This window comes from Monopterus albus, unplaced genomic scaffold (genome assembly GCF_001952655.1).
Source record: "Monopterus albus unplaced genomic scaffold, M_albus_1.0 scaffold87.1, whole genome shotgun sequence".
In the NCBI taxonomy this organism is placed as follows: Eukaryota; Metazoa; Chordata; class Actinopteri; order Synbranchiformes; family Synbranchidae; genus Monopterus; species Monopterus albus.
Genome location: NW_018127967.1, coordinates 276504 through 298086, shown reverse-complemented (window position 1 = coordinate 298086; position 21583 = coordinate 276504). Strand labels below are relative to the sequence as shown.

Sequence of the window (21583 nt, the reverse complement as noted above, 5' to 3'; positions counted from 1 at the left end):
TACACGGATCATAAATCACTCACTTCACACCTCACTTTGACAGATGGGGCATTGTATATCTCTCTGGTGGACATTATATTGAATATTTACAAACCCCAATTCCAAGTTGGGACATCGTGTAAAACGTAAATAAAAACTAAATACGACCTGCAAATCCTTTTTGGTCCATATTTAATTGAATACAGCACAAAGACATGATATTTAATGTTCATTCTATTGTTTTTTTGCAAATATTCACACAGTTTGAATTTGATGCCTGCAACACGTTCCAAAAGAGCTGGGACAGGGGGCAACAAAAGACTGGGAAAGTTGAGGAATGCTCAAAAAACACCTGTTTGGAACATTCCACTGGTGAACAAGTTTATTGGAAACAGGTGAGCATCATGTTTGGGTATAAAAGGAGCATCCCAAAAGGCTCAGTCATTCACAAGCAAGCATGGGGTGTGTGTAACTCACCTATAAGGTAAGGGCCCTGAGTTTAATTACCTCACAGTAACTATAACTGATGAATCTTAAATCTCTAATAAACCTCTCTACATTATATGATCCTACCAGCACTGCATAGAATAACCAAAGACTTGACTCAACAGAAAAATCAAGGGTAAACCATAAACAATGACAATCCCTTTTGCAAATACATTTAACTCTTCTCTGTAAAACCCCCTTTTCAATGCATGAAATAAACACACACACAGTGGGCCCACACACCACACCACACTCTCTCCACCAGCCGCATATACACTGAGATTTAACCCCCGTTGCCTGATGGACGCTCGGGTGCCGTGAGGCCATCGGCGTCGTTAGACCACTTGTACTGGGGCACGTTCCCCAGTAAATACATTCCCATAAGGGTTTTTATTAGACCAGTCTTCAGAGAAACTAAATGCAAGACAGCAATAAACCAACTGACGCACGTAAAAGAAACACAATAAAAACAAAAACGTGCTGCCAGCTGCGCGTGGAAACTATTGTGACGACCGCTGGCTCGGTTGAGAGGAGCTGGCCTGACCCTGTCCTATACTGGACAGCTAACTATCCAGCAGTGTGCCGGCACCTGGGTCAACAAGGAGGAGAACACCTGGTTTGTCTTTTGTGGTTTTACTGAACGCGGTAAGGAGACAAATGAACACGCTGTCCGAACTGGCACCATGTGCTCTCTAAAGAAAATAATGAAAGAATAAACAACACATGTCCCGAACTTCACCATCGCCCGCCAACAGAACCAACCCAGCACACCCACCTGTCATCCCTCTTATCTCCTCCCCACCTGTTCCTCCCCCCATCCCACATTGGCCAGAACAGCGGCATCTCGCAGAAAACATCGGTAACAATACATGCACAGTTTTCACAACAGTGTCAAACCCATTTGCACACAACAGAACACATGAACATCAGCGGCCGGTCAGGGTCGCCACACTATGTTCCCGCGCGCCGTGCCCGTGTATACCGGTAGCGCGCACGTTTCAAATGCCAATCAGCGTACGTCGCGCGAGAGCAGGTAAGATAATGTATGAAAACGCTGTGAAAGTAAAGTTTCCATGGTGCTAGCTACACTATCTGAACAATGACTAACTCCTCCTGTAGATATCAGAACATTCTTGTTGTTTCGAGGCAAAGGGAGGGAAGCAGAAAGGAGAGATGAGTTTGAGGGAGGTAAGACAAATGTTGACAAACGAGCTGTAGCTAACGGACTTGTAGGTCTGTGTGTAGCTGTGAACGGTCATTCAGCGCACTGAGACGACTCCACACTTGGCTGAGGTGCACAATGGGCCAAGACAGGCTTCACCATCTTACTGTCTTATCAATTTAGCAGGAAGAACTTTGTAAACTGAGTGAGAGTCACGTTATTGACAGGTTTGTCAAAATGAAGAATAGGCGCTACACTTTATTTCACAAAAGGAACCAACTGAACTGCTTTGATTTGGTGGACAAGACGCTTTTAAACTTGGGGAAATACTTAGCTTTACTTTGTGTATAGGATGTGTAGGATAGGATATTAATTAGTAGTTGATGAAGTCATATTGGGACATGTTTATGTCCTCCGTTTTGGTAGCATTCATGTGTGTATGCTGTTTATTCTTTGAAAATCTAAAATGAAAAATGACATCTGATAAAAATTAAACCACTTTTGTTCTGAGGGAGTACTTATGAATTATCCGTGTGTATAACTGTGTAATGCGCCGCAGTAAAGCTTCAAGTCTAGCAACGCCCATGGGTGAGGCCAGAAACTAAGCAGCCATTTCACTCATGAGAGCCAAACAAAAACGGCACCTTATTTAGTAGTTCGCAGTTCAGAGACTGAAGCTTTACCTCCTCTGTTTGTTCAAAGAAATGGCTAAAGGTCCTAGTAGTCCTCCGATGGCTAAGTAGTTACAAGTGCTCAGGTCCAGGTCCAAGCAGTAGCGGAAGGTCAGGAGTAGAAGGCTGTGTTGTACCGATCAACTGGTCACTCACGTAGCACTGTCTCTGATCATGTCCACGAATTTCAGCTCGGAAAAGGTGAATACAGTCTTGGGAGTAAGCTGAGTTAGCTATACTACCAACATTAATTTAGCTAAAGACTGCTAACAAGATAGCTTGTTATGCTACGAAGCTAACGCTAATGCTAAGCCACATTCTGCACGTGTTAGCACAGCGTGGCTTCACAGTGCGGGTACTAGACTGACCTGCCTACAGTCCAGACCCGGGTCCCATTGAACATGTGTGGCACAATATGAAGCAGAAAAGACGACAACGCACAACCCAGACTGTTGAGCAACTGAAGTCGTACATCAAGCAAGAATGGGAAAGAATTCCACCTACAGAGCTTCAACAATTAGTGTCCTCAGTTCCCAAAAGCTCATTAAGTGTTGTTAAAAGGAAAGGTGATGTAACACAGTGGTAAAAATCCCCCTGTCCCAGCTCTTTTGGAAGGTGTTGCTGGCATCAAATTCAACATCAGTGAATATTTGCAAAAAACAATATAGTTTATCAGTTTGAACATTAAATATCTTGTCTTTGTGGTGTATTCAATTAAACATGAGTCCATCAAAAGGATTTGCAAGTCATTGTATTCTGTTTTTATTTACATTTTACACAATGCCCCAACTTCATTGGAATTGGGGTTTGTAGTTGTATTGTTATCTCTCAGGCTTGTTGCTGTTACAGTTATGGATTAGAAAGAACTTAAGTCCAACTAAATTATTTGTTTTGTTTTTCCTCTCTCCCTTTGTGTTGTGAGTTATTGTACAACAAAAGTGATGGTGGCTGATAGGATTTGTATCTTATCCAATCCTAAATGAAAAAGGAAAATAAATACATACATTCATTTTATTCACAGTATATAGCCCTTCCCCCATGTCTGACTGAAGAGTTTACCTTTGTAACCATGGCAATGGAATCATGTGACTTTAGGGTCATGTGACATAAAAGGCCATAGTGATGTCAGAACTTGCTTTCCACACACTACATCACAGGAAACTCTGGCCACGTGTGTAGACAGATCTAACTGTTGAACTTCGAAAGCACTTTTGAAGTTTTATAATTTTACAGAAAGAACACTATTTTAAGATCCAGGAAACTGGTAAAACAGCAACATGCCAATCTTAAGTTTGGGTTTCCTTGTGGGCACTTTAGTCACTAAAACTGTTAGAGGACTCTTTGACCATTATCTAACACCAGGAGAAAGAGAGGGAGAAGTCTGGTCAACACACATTGCTGGTGCAAAACCTCCAGCAGCAAAGGAAAAAGTAAGTGCACCAGAGCCAAGTGTTAAGAAGCAGTGTGACAATGTGGATGAGCATGGACCAGACTCAAATTCACCCGACAGCCTATGTGAATCTGTCTGCAAGTTTTCAAATGCATTTGGTAACTGCTGGATGAATGCCTCACTACAGGCTGTATTGGGCATGAAGACTGTGCAGGAGAAATTAGCACACCTATCCCCTGAGTCACCGGAGGTACAGCTATCAGTATCACCAGCATTTGCACGGCTCTTTTTAACAGCCCTAAAAAACCCAGGAAGGATTATCAGACCAAAAGAAACCTATGAGGTTTTGATAGACCTGAGCAGGAGAGTACCATCTCTGGGTTTTACAAAGGCAAACGGCGTATTTGATTTGCTATCACCTCTCCTGTTCTGGCTCTACCATTGTGGAGTAAAACCGACTTTCCAGCAGAATGAAACATGCTTCTGCAAACAATGTGGACAAGAAGCACGTGGCCTTATAGTCGACCAGGGTTTTTATATTTTACCACCACCATGTAAAGGTGACACCATTTCCTCTCTCGTCACACATGCTCTCAACCAAAGGCAAAACACAGCACTATGCGATGTATGTGGTTGCGTAGCAAACAGAAAACCAACTTGGACCTGCCCTGACATTTTAGCCTGGATATTGTGTCGAGCACACTACAATGGGTTGATAATCAAAGAGCCTGTGACTCCGTCCAAATTTATAGACATTCCAGTGGAGGACAACAAAACACAAAGATACAGACTGTGCTCTGTCATATGTCACAAAGGCTGTGGTGGAAATCAAGGACATTGTTATTCATATTTGTTTAAGGACGATGTCATCATCAAAGCTAATGACTGTGAAATATCAGTTGTATCAGATGACATTGACGTATGCAGAAATGGGAGCTTTTACTTCTATGACAAGTGCACATAAGCACTTTCCACATATGGGACCACATGTGGACAGAGCGTCACAGCAGAAAATACAAGAAAAGACTTTGGGGAGCTAGATGTGTCTCTGCCCTTACTTGGAAAGTTCTACTAATTCCAGAGTGGATAATTGAAAAGTCTGGAACAACATTTATGACATGCATTTTGTCCAAAATCACCTCCTGCTGCTCCTCAGTGCTGTGCTGTCTGAATGCTGAGTTAAACAGGTTAAGTAGGCCCATAATAATGAGTATCGGGCAGAACCAGTTAACCAAGTGCAAGCCAGAGTAGCAGGGGCAGCACAGCGTTGCGGTGGTTAGCGCCTCACAGCAAGAAGGTTCTGGGTTTGAGCCCGGGCCAACCCAGTGTTCTTCTGTATAGAGTTTGCATGTCCTCCCTGTGTCTTGGTGGGTTCCCTCCGGGTGCTCCGGCTTCCTCCCACAATCCGAAAACATGCAGCTTAGGTTGACTGGGGACTGATGTCTCCAGATTCCTGAGAGTAAAGAAAAGTGTATTTTTGTCTGCTGTGACAAATAAGTTAAAACACACACGCACGCACACACACACACACACACACACATACAAAATGTCATTTCAAAAGAAAAGAAGATGCCAGAGAGCCCAGGAAGTTCACTTTAGATTCATTTAAGGTGCTCTTTGGTAAATAGGGAACAAAAATAAATTTAAAAAAAGATTTTTAAAGCCTTTATTTAGCATTTATTCAGCATTTTCCATCCCTGAACAATCTCAGGGGTTGACACCCACAAACTGGGTTTTGCACACTAAAGCATTTTTTCACACACCGCTGCCGGAAACTGGTTTCTGTAGCTTTTATAAAAGTCACTTTTTGTCATATTTGTTGAAACTGTCATGTCCTGGCAGCCACACAGACGACCTGTTCTGTGAACACACCCGGTTCCTCTGGCTCCTCCTAATGGCTTCTGATCCTTTTGAAAAATCCCACAGCGCCAGAATGCGATCTCTCACTAGGTGGTGCTGCCCACTGTCAGACACAGTAATGATGATCTACAGCAGGGCTTCTCAGCCTTTTGTAACTTGAGGACCACATTTGATTTTCACAACATTTCTGAGGACCACCTTGTAAAGTAAACAAAAATAAATACAGAATGAATGTATCTAATGTATGTATTGATTGTATTCAGGCTCATATTTCCTCACCACAAGCTTTGGAGCTTTTACTGGCACGGGGGCTGTCTCCCACATCACTTGTTCATTTCAGAACCGATCCATTTTGTGCCGCTGCATCCAAGGAAACGCTGGTTGGCTAACGGTGGTAAAACACGTTTGCCACTTTCCGCGGCGTTGTGATATTCAAATGTAACTGGTCATTGAAATTAGGAATTTTAACTTGACATTTTTTTATTTATGTGAATTACTGAGCACATTTAGTAAATGCCTAGCTCTGTAACTTAGAAAAAAATGTATTATTTTTTAAATCTAACCCTTTGCAGCACTACGGCGTGGCCCACTAGATGGGGCTCCGAGGCCCAGCAGTGGGCCGTGGCCCTCTGGTTGAGAATGGCTGGTCTACAGTAATAATGTACAACAAACTATAGTGTGTTTGTCATTCACAACGTAGCCAAAAGATGAACTGAACATCTTTATATCTTTTCAGGTTGTCATTGATGAGGACAGCTTCAGCTCTCCTGTCTGTGAAGTCCACATCTTGCTGGCTGCCCTTGACTGCAACCACCATGTCCATAGACCAGATGGCTCCATACAGTATGTTAATAAGTTTAAATAAATGATCTATAAATTTAGCTGTTTTGGGTGATCTGAATCCATTTGCCAGTCAGAGGTCACTAAAATTAATTAAAGTAACTTCACTAGAACAATGTCGGACTCCGTAGTTTTCTCTGGACCCCTGACCAATCTGACCAGGGACGACGTGTTTAGCCGCATGCCGTCATTGTGATGTCCAGAAAATAATGTGGGCTTCATAGACAACTGGAAAACATTTTGGGGAAAACCTGGTCTGATTAGCAGAGACAGCATCCACCCCACTTTGGATGGTACGGCTCTCATATCTATTCCTATCTTCTTTCGAATTGGGGTTTGGAATTCTGAATATTTAATTGTGCATGATTTTTGCATATCTAGCACTTAGAGAACGGCTTATTGTCCATAACAACTAAACCTAAGTGTAAACAACTGTTCCACCCAGATATCTTATTCTTCATTTTATTTTCTGGTAGCTTTTAACATGTGTATGTGTTTCTAATGGTTTTTATATTCAGTTTTTGTTTATTTTGTCCAACACACACTTGTTCTGGTGATTCTAGTCATACTGTTCTGATAATTTAGTGAGTATGTGTGAATGATTACATCGACCACAGTTTGGCCCTGAGGCTGACCCATGTAGTACACTACTGGAGACCAGCTGCCGATACAGAATAGACCTGTTACTATGATGCCATGTTGACTAGAGAAAATCTGAAGAAAATGTGTGTTTCTCCAGATCAACACATTGGTTCAAATCCTGAACTACAGGCAGGGGCTTTAAGAATGTACATTGTGAAGCCCACATTTAATTAATAAGTGATCTGTCTGTAAACTGTCAGTTTGTCTGTCACCTGTGTGTTTCCCACTCCCACGTGCATTTGGCTGGACTATTTAAACCAGTGCAGTTAGTTCATTGCCTTCTTGTCTGGCCTCAAGGTAAGTAAACAGCACAACTACCTTCTTATCATTGTTTCATTTCTCTAAAACCACAAATTCTCATGGGACTTTATGCTCAACAGATGTTACACATGTGGAGTTTGGGTTTCTTCTGCTTCCTCACTGGGACATCATATGGTAAGTTAACTCTAGGATTCAGACCCCAGGCTTCATATTCCCTAGGCAAATATTGTAAATGTTTATACACTTATGGTTATTTTAAAAGAATTCTATAATTCAAAAAGTTCAAAATGAATGTCCAGGTTTAATTTGCATTTCATATCCTGAAAATACAAACCTAGGTAAGACTCAGTCAAACTGCATCACATTTATATGGATAGCATTTTCTTTTGTGCTGTAACCTAAGCTGTACAGGTTTTGTGACCTTTTGAGACTTCTATCTCAAGTATAAACTGTTTGTGACCTTAATTCAGTTTCAGATGTCATTTCGTCTTTAATGTGTGAATGAAAAGCTTAGAAAGCCTAGCTTTAAAGCTTAAAAGGTAATGAGCTCAAAGGGCAAATATTGTATTTGAGTTCCTAATATATGATGTTAAAACTGTATCTTTGGGAAAGTCACTCTACATGGGAAGAAACTAAAGCCTATCTGTACGGTGTGTTCTCCATGTCCTCAGCGGCAGAGATCTGTTTTGATGAGCTGGGCTGCTATGGTGACCTGCCTCCCTGGGGGGGCACTGCTCAAAGACCAATCTCTGCCCTGCCCTGGAGCCCCGTGAACATTGGCACCCGCTTCCTCCTTTTCACCCAGAAGAACCGCTACTACCAGGTGAGGAGGAGGTTTCATGTAATGAACTTATTATTTATTTTTTGTTTTACAAAGTTTCTTGGTGCTTCAACACACTTTGTTCCCATCCTGAGCTATGGTAAAGGGACAGTAATATAAAGATGGACAGACTATGATTCTCAAAAAGACCACAACTTAAGGTAATCACTTTATTTGCCCAAACTCAAACTGCTGAAGTTTCACATTAGCTTCAGGTGAACTTTGAATTTTTGTTTTACTCAAAACAAGGACTGAAATTCTATCCTTCTTCAAGTACTTAAACTTTAAAGTCCCCATGGCTGCTCATTTTGCTCATTTCCAGCCATTTAATGTTTAATCCTGGGTACCTCTAGATTATCTTTGCATCCATCATAGCTCCAAACAGTCCGTAATTATTTCAGAATGATAAAACCAGAGAGCCTCTTCCTTAAAATGAGAGAAGAGTTCATGAACATGCACACCTCCTGCTGCTAGTGTTGTGTCCAAAGTGGACAGCACAACAAACCATGACCACATTAATTAATATGAATGTCTCCTCCATAGACAGGTAAACAACGGTATATGTACTAATAAAAAGAGATGTGTAACACTCTAAACCAAGCAGGTAATTGAGAAACCCCATATTTTAACTGGCATAATGCAGACATAGTAACTTCTCCAGCCTTACAACAATTCTCTGTAATGTTACAGAAACAAGGCATTAACAGACATGCAGTGTGCGTTTTTTAACTTCCTGTTAAGTCCCACTGAGTAGTGGAAACATCACTCCCTTTCAAGTAGCTCCACGGTCGGTAAATCCAACCGGTGGTCGCTGCGTCTTCCCCCACACGACCACATACAGTCACAAAGCAGTGAAATTAATTCCAAAAGGTAGCATAGTGCCAGCAATAGCATCATAGATTATTAATCCGCTGGGTTAACCAGCAACGCATCACATGCTACAGACAAATTGGCCTCAATCAGTCCAAACAAACAGGTACTGTGCTCTTACTGAGAGACAGTGGTGGCTCTCAAAGGCAGTTGATACTTTCAGTCTTCAGATGTGATGTGAATTATTTCAAGCAGACCCTCGTCCTCCACAATGTTAATCAGCCCAAAAACTGTAACCACCCATTTAGCCATTGCTGGGCTCTCTGCATCAGCTGTGTGCTTGGCCAGCAAGTGGTATCTGAGAGTCGATGTACTCCGGTGGTAACTCGATTCACATCGACAATAAATACAGTAAATTCTCTTCAGACCTTTGAAGGTGAACCTGCCATTCAAAAGACCCTTTTCTTAATCCATGTCTCCTCATCTCTGTTGCTGCATTGCTTCTTGATTTCCCTAACTACAAGGCAGGCTGAGGGTCATAATCACAGAGTGCATGTGTTAGTCGTGCATCAAAAAATTTGTGGCATTAAAAGAAATTTACATTAACTCATTATTATCACATTAATTTTGACAGCCCTAATTAAGACAAACGTGAAAAAATGTGAAGCTGTTCTTAAGGCTCTCGAAACATTCATCACTGCTTCCCTGTGCAAACTATCAGGAGATCAGGGCTGACCAAACCATACAGTCCTCAAACTACAGCGGGAAGAGAAAAACTCGGTTCATCATCCCTGGCTATCTAGCAAAAGGAGATGAGGACTGGCCACAAGAGATGTGTAAAGTAAGAAAGCACACACAGTAAAACTCCTTCATAGCTAAAATAGTAGCTCTGAAGAACAATGACAGTTTATCGAAGGGCTTCATAACAAAGGTATGTTGAAAAATGTAACTGTTTGCTATTTTATGCTATAGATGCTTTTATTTATTTATTCATAACCATGACATTTTGTTTTTAAAAAGTTTTATATGAATAAATCTTGACTTATTTACTTTACTGGCTGAATCGTCAATTTCATCTGTGTGGACTAATTTGTCACTCTGTCTAGGTCATGGTGAAGTCGCAGAATGTGAATTGCATTGCTGTAGAGTGGAAGAACGGTGTGAAGACTCAGTATGCTCAGGCTGCCAATAATGCCAGGGTGGTTGGTGCCCAGGTCGCACACATGATCACATTCCTTATGGTAAATGCAGCACTTCATTAATCCTTGGACCCTGGAGCACTGTAGGTGCAGGTCTCACTGTCACACAGAATAAATGGTTCAATTCTTAATGTGCCACCCCTCACTGGCCACCCCATCCAGCATTTTCTATATCTGCTGCTGGATCCTGTATTCCTCTAAGTGTTGCATAGGTTCCTTTATGTCATGGTACTCTTAAGAGATGGATTTCAGTGTTTAGTTTAATGCTTTAATGTAAGCAAAAACACTTTCATATGAGTTTCCAAAGAGCTGAGTATCACTATAATCACAGAAGCCAAATGGAAAGGACACAGATAGTCACAGCTGGAACCTGAAAGGCTATTCTCATGCACACACAGCAGCTGTAGGACATTCTGAATGTGGTAGACCCTACCAGTCAATTGTCTGGATACACTTTCCCATTGTTTTGAATGAGATAGTGTATCCAAATATTTGACTGATAGTGCCTATGATAATGTGGTTGACTGTAACGCATGCCGCATGATACAGGGCAACTACAGCCAGGTGGCGGATAAGTTCCATATTATCGGACACAGCATTGGAGCTCATGCTGCAGGAGAAGCTGGCAGCAGGATCAACGGCCTCGCACGCATCACAGGTGACCTTGCCACAGCGCTCACTGGATAGTGTGTTAGTCAAAGTCACTCCCTGTCAGGCAGGAACAGGGCAATGCTGTTAAACATTTTTTGGATAAAAACCTACTTTTATTATTTTGTACAAAACAATTTAGGCTTCTGAGTTTTATAAACACATTATTATTATTACATTTTGTGTAAGTGAATGTGAAGTTCAAAGTATTTATTTGTCATATGCACAGTTAGGAAACGTGTTTCCCTGTACAATGAAATTCTTACTTTGCCGTCCACGTGAATTCCACAAAATACAAATGAAATGTAAAGTAGATAAATAAATAACACTAAATCTAAGGCACTTTAAGCAGCAAATGTAGAAATATAGTAGAAAAAAATATACAAGAATATAACAGAATGTATGCTGCATGGGAGCAGCATGTGCAGCAGTCAACAGTCATTGTGCAATTATACATGTGAAGTGATGTTTAATATTATTAAATGTATTAGTTTGTCATTGATTACTGGGCCAGCCTGACGCTGACTGACACTGGCCTGGCATATTGGTAACACCTCGTGTGTATGTGCTTTAGACCCTGGCAGATCAGTGCTGACAAACAGAATGATGTTTTTATAAATTGTTAAATAATTTGATAACACATTAAGATTGGCTTTTTTTTAAATAAAAATGTATACCATTAGAATAATGTGTGAGATACTACAATCCAATCACATAACAACTCTGTTATGTACAAATCCTATGTCAGCACTTATGGCAGTGCAGCATTTAGGATTAGTTTCTGGTTAGAAGACATGTTGCTTATTTAAAATGATCACATATTATTAAATAGGCATCCCTGTGCACCACTACAATTTTTTTTTGAGCAAAATTAAGAATATAGAGCATCTTAATCCTGGGGAAAGACTGTTCTTCTTTCACAAAGACCAAACACACCAGTCTACAGCCGAGTGTGCAGAGCCTTCCACGGATCTTACTGTGACATGACGCGATTCTTTCTCTTCAAAGGACTGGACCCAGCTGAACCTTACTTTCAGGACACCGATGCCTTCATGCACCTGGACATCAGTGATGCTACCTTTGTGGATGTAATCCACACTGACGGACTTCCTTTTGATTCCAGCCTTGGTACTACATACAGTATTCACAGCATTTTGTACAGCTTGAGTCTGAATTAGTAGAATACTGTACCTGTAATAATTTAGAGTGTCACTGCACTCACAAACACTAAGGTAATATTGTGCTCTTAACATTTTCAGCAAATTCCAAATGATTATTTGTTTGCTATTGACCAAAGCTGCCTAACAGAGTTGAAATTAAGCTAAATTGATCAAAATCATGAAACTATGGTAAAAATGTCTATTCCAATCCTTGTATTGCAGGTCTGGGGATGTCACAGCCCGTGGGCCACATCGACTTCTATCCCAATGGAGGAACACTGATGCCTGGCTGCTCTGCCAACAACGGCTATCCCAAAGACCTGGATGCTATCTGGGAAGGTGAGAAACACATTTCAGCAGACACAGTGGATCAAATTGATGATTTTGTCGGAGCCCTACGTGTGGTTAGGGTTAACTGTGAATATCCACTTGGGAATAAATAAAGTTTTATTCTAGCTTATCTCATCTTTGAGCAACTATCTATGCTGTGTCCCATGAGCTCTATACCCGCTGGGGTACCATAAAGCAACAGTGTCCTCTCATGGTGTTAATATGAACTGCATTCTTTTTCCCACTCTGCTTCATAAGGAGCAATGATTCCGGTGCCAATAGTCATAAAATGGGTCACTGATCAGTGTCAGCAAATTCATCTGCAAACCTTCATTGGCAGGCACTGCTCTGACCACACAGTATATCTAAAGTAATTATAAGAACTATAACAACAAAACATTAAAATAACAATCATTCATGGTAAAGATTGGTCTGATTGGTTGTTTGGTGCATAGGTCCTTTGTGGCCCTTCCCTTGAAAAGTTGCACAGTAAGAGAGTCAAATGTATCCATAAACCTGACAGCACAGTGTGACCTTTGAGATACTGGTCTGATATTCCACTACACACTCCATGTTCACTGTTCTCAAGTTTACACACTTCATCACAGACACTTCTCCTATACATAACACAATGAGTCATATGTTCTGTTTTCTCAGCCATGCAACTTAACAATGCAGAGCCCCCTGTGGAATATTGGAGTTGTCCCAATGGAAAAATTGTACAGAAACCCCAGGCAGAGTTATTCTCGTTGGACCTATCTGAGCAAATATTTTCTAAAATGAGTGACGACGGTCTTCTTTTGAAATGTGCTGCTGAGTATCAGGGCTCAAGTGGCAGCATTGGTGCCATGCCTGGGTTGGGGGTGGAAGGGGTGGGGGTGCTGGCACAGCTGAATATGCCACTTTTGATCTTATAGATAAGAGATTGAGAGTGGGAGCCAGGGCTACATAACTGGAGGTCCTGGAGCACCTGGTGTTTGCCCTGTACTGGAGAACTGAAGTTATGACCTCTCTCTATGTTTCTCTTAACCAACACTGTCTCTCTCTGTGTTTTTGCTCTAAGATTCACCTTATTGTTTTGCTGGTGCTTTCTTTTTACTTGAAACTGTAACTTATTCCTAAAACTACTTTCTGTGCAAATCTGTTCAGAGTTTCAAAATGATTCTTGATGGTTTTAAATATAATTTAAATATCCTTCTCCCTTCACCTGACTGCTTCTCAGTCTTCTAAAGCTCCACATGTTTCTTACTGCTCAGCGATATACTACCCAACCTGGGTCAGAAGGTCATCATTTCATTCGTAGCTCTAATAAGCATTCACATCTCTTCATATTCCTCCTTACTCGACCCTCACCATGGCCCTCTCACTTCTTCCTCTTCTCTGTCATCACCTGCTCCAACCTTTCTCCAGGTACCAAGAAGTTTGATGCATGCAACCATATCCGAGCCTACCAGTACTACAGTGAAAGCATCGCTAAACCCCAGGGCTTTGTAGGATTCCCCTGCTCGGACAAGGACAGTTTTACTGCTGTAAGTCTTTGGCTATACAAGAGTACTAAACCATAGGTGCTATCTGCCCAACTGGCAGGTCTGTGGTGGGCAGTTATTCTTGCAGAAGTTACATAATTATGCATGAATAAATTGCACATTCCACAAAGTTAAATGTTGTGTTCAAACTCTGTCCTAATAACTTCTTTAGGAATTCTTTATGTTAAGGAATATTGCTTCAGTAGCTCTTTACCTGCCTCGTGCACCATAAATACAATAACCTTACAGCAATGAGACAACCAAGGCTGATGTAGCATTGCAACTGTTTTTACTGGCTAGTTGGAGAGCTACTGTCACTGGCATGCTAACCAGCACATGCCACGTACGTAGTTGGTTACATGCTTTCACTCTACAGCTACAATAGCAAGTCAAGCTACCTAACTAATCAAAGGACTGGCTAGGTCAATGAGTCTACCGATGGGACTATCCTACTGCGAGAAATGACTCAATAAGTCGTTTTCTGCTAACAGTTTTTACGATCTGTATTATGGTTTGGTGACGTCTAGCCACTATAGGCTGGGGTAGATGGCTAGATACCCTGCACCTGACTTTCCCCCAAGCAAGTGGTGCTCGAACCCACTGGGTGACCTGTGTGTTTTAAGTACTTGTTGTTCCTAAATATTAAAACACTAGTGTTTGTTCCTAAACCTAGCCAAAATGTGATACAAAGGAAATAAAGCCATGATGATATTCATAGCAGTATGTTTATGGCTGTTTCCTTGACAACAAGACTGCTTAGCTTGTCATTGTGTCATATTGTATGTTGTTGCTAATGTTGGTGGAGTTTTTGCAGTTCAGCCTGGCAAACAGTGGCACTGTTTGAGGAGATCCTCCTATGGGTCTTATGAGAGGGAAGGGACAAATGATCTACATGGGTAGTATCAGTTGGAGGACTTGTTGTTATATATGTGCTTTAGCTCTGGCCTCATAATATAATTCCACTGCCACTAGGAGCTGTACCGTATCGACACCGGTCCAGGGTTTGGGTGTTTCCGTTGTCTCAGCAATGGTCTGTGCCCAGGCTGAAACTATTTGAAAGGGTGATATCTGGCTCTGCTCGAAAGCAAGTCTCGAATTGAACTACTCCACCCCCAACTCAGCCGTGTACACTGGAAAAGAAAGAAAGAAAGAAGAAGGTGATGGCAGCACATTACAAAGAAGTAAAAAGAAACTAATACAACAACTTTGTTTGTTAAATCCATGTTTCCTCTGTAGCACACTTGCTGTTGGTGTTTTTTCTGGTCACGGAAAAGAAGGCACCGCGACATTTTCTTTCACGAGCAGTGCCCACACTGTGCAATGGAAGCACATATAGTACGTGTACTGGGGCCAGGCAGTCTGGGCCAATAGCCAGCCAGCTGGCTTGAGTACAGTATAGTTCCCAGTGGCAGTGGAATGATTGCATAGGTAACTCCAAACCATGCCACAGCATAATCCAGTAGAACAGGATTTTATTAGATTGGATGGTCCATTTTGCATTGTCAAGATAGTTTGAAGTTGGTCAAATGAGCTCAGGCAGGAGATTGCTGGAGATGGGAGACTCTCCACCACACCAGCATGTGTATGTGATTGCCACCGGTTGCTACTGAATGACAGTGATATGGCTGTGAACCATTTCTTTGGTTTCAGAAGTCCATTCAGGTTTTTGTTGCCATGATGGGCAATGTATACGGACTTTCCTTATGTCTTCCATGGGGCGTGCTTGTATCTTCAGCTGTTGGTGTTATCTCTGCTTTGGACACATGTCCCGATCAAAGGAAGTCCCGAGAGCACCAGGCATTACTTCAGTATGACTATGTCCTTGTTGAGAGATGACAGCACCTCCTTGTTGTTCACCTTGTAAATGTTGTCTGGTGTTTTTACTCCAGCTGCAGCTGACAGTAACATACTGCACACCCAACACCATTCTCCACCTTAATATTAATGAGGTGTCAATCTGCAACATTTTAAAAGAGTATGGGGGTGGGGGGGCTCTTTTGGAGTCACTTTTCCCAGACAGGACGAGCTCATTCTTCACACCTTTCCTTGTCCTTCTCTTCACAGGGACATTGTTTCCCATGTGCAAACAGCAAATGTCCTCAGATGGGCTACCATGCTGACAAGCTCCCTGTGACTGATGGCCCGTCAGAGTACTTTCTCAACACTGGCAGTGCAAGCCCCTTTGGCCGTAAGTGCGCTGACCTTCCAGCCTCAGCAAAGTAACACTGCAACTTATGCGATGAAATCTTTTCATATCAGTGATGTCCAGTAAAATGTATGTCCACAGTTTTATTGTTTTTCATGCTTTCAGCTCAGTTGAACAATCACACATAACATTTACTACTGGACATGTTTCATCCTCATAGTCTTTTAGAGTTTTGTTCAGGCGAATTTGGGTAGAGTCAAGAATGCGCTGTCATCCATGTAACCAAAGCCATTTATCCAGTGTCCTGAAAAACTTAAGTGGGAGAAGGCCAGAGTTTTTAATTAATGTTGTACAGGACTGTTACCTGGAAGCAACATGTAGTGTGCAGACACGGTACATACCAGTCAGGGCAAAGTATCAATAGGAAGAAGTGTTTATTATTTTTTCTCAGTGCTATTTTGTTGGTTGTCAAGGTGTTCACTCTATCATCAATATGTACGTATGTAACAAATAGACTGGAAACTACTCTCTCCCTCCACCCACATATCAAATATCATGAAACTATGCCAGAGAAATGGTGAAGTAATGTGATTGCTTGCTATTTTTTTCTTTTTAGGTTACAGCTACAGTGTGACAGTAACCCTAGATGGTTCCCACAAGTATACCACAGGCTCCATGTATGTGGCACTCGCTGGAGCCAAAGAAAACACCAAGGAGTACCGGCTTTATAAGTAAGAACATTTTCAGTTAAAAAGACCAAGGTCTTTCAGTCCATGTGTCACTGGTGAGGATAAAGTTGTAGAAGACCGGCCCCGTGATGTTGTGCTTTTTTTGTTAATCAGGCCTGAGAGCTTGAATAGCTGTACCCCTGCTCGATACTCTAATATCACGTAATAGCCTGCCCCCCTGCAAATTCCTGTTTACTGCTGCAGAGAGGAAGTTTTCTTCAAGGACTGAAGGTTGACAACCTTGGATGGCACTGGGCATATGCTGTGTGGGGAAAAAAGCAGCTACTTCTAAACTTGACATAAAGCTGCATAATGTAAATGTATTCTGAAGTTTGACTGTGTCAACTTTGTTCACCACAGAAATGGAAATGTTTATATTAAATCCTGCAGGTTACCTTCTGTATTGTGGCCGATTGCCCACACAACAAATTTGGAGTGATAACACAAACCAGGCAAAAACATGCAAAATTTACCACGTAAATATGTTTATTGCTAAGCATATTTTTATTATATGAGGTGTTATATTACTGCATGTCGCATGAGTGTATGTAATGAAATAAAAAAACACATTACCACCTAAAATATGTTTTGAGAGTGATCTGTTGTGACATATCTCCAGGGGTAAACTGGTGCCTGGGCGGGCCTATGACATGCTGATTGATGCTGAGGTGGATGTGGGTAATGTGACAAAGGTGATGTTTCGGTGGGACGACTACATCATTAACATCTTGAAACCCAATTATGGTGCATCTAAGGTGGAGGTGCAGAGAGGAAAGGATCGTCAGATGTAAGTTCTTCTTCTCTGTAAACATTTTGTAAAGACACCTTAATGTGACATAAGTCAAGCAAGCATACACACTACTAAGGACAGAGCTTGGTGACAGGGGCTATATATAGATGTACAGATAGGTAGATAGATAGTTTACTTCCTCCAGTATGCTTAATAATACTTTATGTGGATCCTCTGCCTCCGGATCACAGAGCTACAATACACCTCCCGGTGGTTACATGGAAAATCACAGGGTGTGCATGGGGCTATTTTGGGGGCTATATGTGAACACTTAAACTGTTTGAGACCTACACTGTATCTATAAACGTAACAAGAAATGAAAATCAGCCAATGTTTTCTTTAACTATATTTCTTTTGACCTCACTGAAACCCACTGTGTTGAAAAGTCTTGCACTAGTAATGCCACAAGCTGAGGTTGCAGACTGGAATGTGACAAAAGCTATGATATTATATCAAATAAGGAATTCTTTGTTTGATATGTCTGAATAGATTTTGTATGTTGTGTGAGCCCTGCACAAACAAATATAAATCCCCCCTCCAAATGTCAGTCAGTCACATGATATCACTGATGTTTGAGGTCAGACTACAGACAGGTTAATCCCATAGGAGAAATTCAAATAGATTTACAGTATGCAGACTTCAGTCTGCACCGTATAACTGTCAACGTGCTCTGAGTCTTTGTAAGTTTTTTGTTTTGTTTTGTTTTGTTTTTGCATTCTGTTGACAATTATAAATAATTATATGAGATTTGGGAGGGGTCTCCAGGGCCACAAACAGAAAAATGATGATTACAGGACAAATGTAGACATCTATACTGATGTAAGAACTGATGAACAAAGCTTGGTGGGGTTTCGGTTTTACCCTCTGCAAAATGACTACATGGCTCTGACTAGCCTTAGCCACTAGAGAGCAGCATTGGACTGCTCCTAGTGCCCTCTAGTGGCCAGGGCAGCTGGGGGTGGGGTGAGATGGTATGGTATCATACACCCTGAAGATTTCTTTTTATGTTGTACATGATGCTTTGACACCTCTTGTCTTCCACAACCACACAATACAGCAATCAATAAAAGAAAGTTCATTTCCTGAAACAAACCTGTACACAATTATACAATACCAGATTAATGTAGGATCATGATGATGATGGTGATGAAGATTATTAATATTATTATTAGCAACAGCAGTAGCAGTAGTAATATAGCTTGGCTTGTCAGCCCATAAAGATTTCCAATAATTAGTCCATACTAGGATTTATTCTTTAGTATTTTTATCAGGGAATTAGAGTTGTCATTGTTTACACACCTGGCTATTGATTAAAATTGATACCCAAGCCAAAATATTCTTTTAGATTCTCTTCTGAAATGTTTCACTCAGTCTTTTTTATCTCCTGATTTCCCTTCCCAGCTTCCTCTTCTGTGGAACAGAGAACGTGGCAGAGAATGAGATCCAGTCTGTGCTTCCATGCCAAGCTTAATCAGTCACAATCACCATGTCACTCAAGGTCTTTTAATAAAGATTTTGCATTGAATTGATCCTTTGTTCTGTTGTGTAGGATGTAGCAGCATTACACGATGATCAGACAATGAATAGAATAGGACGAAAGTGCGGAGGACTTAGCCTGATCAACTGAAATCAGTTAAAGAAATAGATTAGAAATAAAACAAAAGCATGTGGAGATAAAGTGTAGTGGGTCACCTGCAGCAGGTTTGTACTGACCTGATGAAAGAAGGTAATATCTGAAGTCTCAGCTTCTGGTCTTGGCTTTAATAGACTATGTGAAATATCAAAAGCTGTGTTAGTCCTACTGTCCTTCCATGGGAATAATCTTGCTGACTGGCAACTGGTAAGCACCAAACACCTGTCACACTGAGAGAGCTGCAATAAGGATAACTACTTAGAAATGCAAAACCACCACATGGAAAACAACCACAAAGAGATGTAAAATGGCTAAAATGATATTCAAAACTATCTGAAACACACAAAGCATGACCCAATTATTTATTGTTATGACGTTATTTATTGTTGTTCCTCTTTCGGCTGCTCACCACTGTGTGGGCTGTTGCTACTGCACAGCATTGCAATCCATGTATGGCAAAGTTGTTATGCCTAACTTATGGGATCATTTAAAATCGCCAGTTAACCTCACCTGCATGTCTTCAGGCTGTGGAGGGAAGCCAGAGTACCTAGAGAGAACATCCAAACTCCGCCCAGAAAGAACCCAACAGGGATGTGAATCCTGACCCTTCTCGTTGTTAACCCCTGAACCATGCTGCCCCTGAAAACAATGATTATACTCACTCAAATTTGCTTGTCAATATGCAAAAACTGTGGAGTCTCAAGAAATCCGTGTTTTTGTAGTAGGCTGATAATTCACATAAAAGAGCCGACCGAGTCCTTTTTGTTATATTACATGTAAATCTGCTGTTGACTGTTTTTACCATCATGTCTGCTGCTGTTGGTCATTTGCACTACTGTCACTGATTGTACAGGGTTTGAGTCATAGCCTATTAGGTTGTACCGTTTAGTTTTTATCCTAATCTTTTTGATTTAGTTTTCTTATTCCATTTTTATTTTATTTTAGTTTCCTAAAATGGTATGGCATTCAATACTAGGTGAGAGAGAAACAGCATTTTGATTTTCTGTATGTCCTGCACATATAGTGAACTGACAATAGAAATCTTTGATTTTGCAAACTAAACCTGACAACTGCATTGTTCTTTTTAGTCCCCCATCACTGCAGCGTTATTACTGTCACTTTAACGGGCTGAACAGGAGCAGCAGTACGAGGGATACTTCACATGTCCAACTGGTAAAAGCCCTTGCCGTTCTTTCTGTTGAAAGCTAACTGTTCCTCACTGCAAAGGCCTGTCAGGACAAGGAGAGGGTAAATATTATCCTCATTAATGTTAAAAGACATCAGGCTCCATTTGTGCATACACAAATCAACAGTAAATTACATGGTGAGATCACTGCTTTCTCATGCTCATTGGGATACAGAATAGTCCTGGACAAAATCTTGTCTAATGTGTCACATATATTTGTAATTCCAAAAGGCAGTTGCATGTGCATGTGTGTATGTGCACGTGTGTCTGCAAAGCACTTATTAATCTGTCTGTGGCCTTTCGCTGGCTTATGAAGTCGTGATTGTGTGTCATTGTTTTGGCTTCATTTATTTGAACACACACCCCGTAATCATGCTTGCAAATATACAGCTTTATAAAGGCGAGCTGCCATTTTCATCATGGCGCTAACAAAGTGCATTTGAAATCACTGACTTCCCTTGAGCTGAGCCATCAGTGCTCACACAATACCAATCAGAAGAAAAAACTCTCAGCTTCAAAGCTTCAAGCTTGACTACATTAATAATATTAATAAAACAGCAAATTGAATGTGTGGGCTAAGAGGTGGGGGGAGAAAGTGTCTTGAAATCCTCTAAAGACATCTGTCTTTGTCTCTGACTCTTGTTTCTCTTTTCATTATTGGCTCATTGAAAGTGAAGGCTAATGACAAAATAGCAGGCTAATTCCTGTAATTATGTATGTTTGTCAGAGGAAATTCACAAATGACAGCGCTTCATTTTCTGATCTTTAAGCCAGTAGCTTCGGGGGTGGCATTGTTACTTACAAAGCATTTACAGACAGGTCATGAATTAGTGAGGTGTAGATGTAGGTGGCAAGAGGAAAATAGCTCCCCTGGGGAATGCTTGCACAACAATCTTAACCCCTGGCCGTTATTGTCATGAAGAACAATTCAGCAGAAATAGGGAGCAGTAAAGAATTCATATGCTTTGCTGTTGCAAGACATGAATGTCCAGCAAAACAGGATGTAACACCACATGTTGCATGATATTTGAATGTAAAAGGCAACGCTGAAAGAAACAGAGACACAGTAAACTGCCAAAGGGTTTTAGCTTTTCAGCTGTTCGGTGCTTTTCCAGAGCTGTCATATGAAGAAAAATGCATGTCATAATAAAATGGCTTTGAATACCACAATATTTGACCTTTCCAATAAATAGATTCAGCAGTATTATGACAGCACACAAAGGAATCTGTTTTAATGAGCAGGAGGGAGGCTGAATAGACTGGTTCAAACAGGGTCAGTGCAGGCTTTTCAAAGCACACGCTGGCTTTTTCCTGCT

At 41.2% G+C, this 21583-nt stretch overlaps 1 protein-coding gene and 1 long non-coding RNA gene across 3 annotated transcripts; one reads left to right on the top strand and one right to left on the bottom strand.

Annotated features, from left to right (window-relative positions):
- The first annotated feature begins 1453 nt into the window (after nucleotides 1-1453).
- On the top strand, nucleotides 1454-18940 carry LOC109964343 (inactive pancreatic lipase-related protein 1-like). The gene is given in 17 exon segments (XM_020607575.1): nucleotides 1454-1498; nucleotides 1585-1653; nucleotides 6285-6391; nucleotides 7292-7327; nucleotides 7411-7465; nucleotides 7963-8005; nucleotides 8008-8114; nucleotides 9643-9762; nucleotides 10028-10162; nucleotides 10670-10778; nucleotides 11777-11896; nucleotides 12151-12267; nucleotides 13669-13787; nucleotides 15849-15972; nucleotides 16547-16661; nucleotides 17278-17445; nucleotides 18850-18940. Coding segments are annotated over 16 exon segments (1560 nt in total). The 5' UTR covers nucleotides 1454-1498; nucleotides 1585-1638; the 3' UTR covers nucleotides 18920-18940.
- Nucleotides 18941-18986: 46 nt separating this feature from the next.
- On the bottom strand, nucleotides 18987-19877 carry LOC109964344 (uncharacterized). Of its 2 annotated transcripts, none has more exons than XR_002275496.1 (3): nucleotides 19592-19877; nucleotides 19162-19320; nucleotides 18987-19071 (listed from the first exon to the last, which is right to left on the bottom strand). It is a non-coding gene; the product is annotated as an uncharacterized LOC109964344 (long non-coding RNA). The 2 variants fall into 2 exon arrangements; XR_002275495.1 differs by having other exon boundaries at nucleotides 19162-19311.
- Between the last annotated feature and the right edge of the window lie 1706 nt (nucleotides 19878-21583).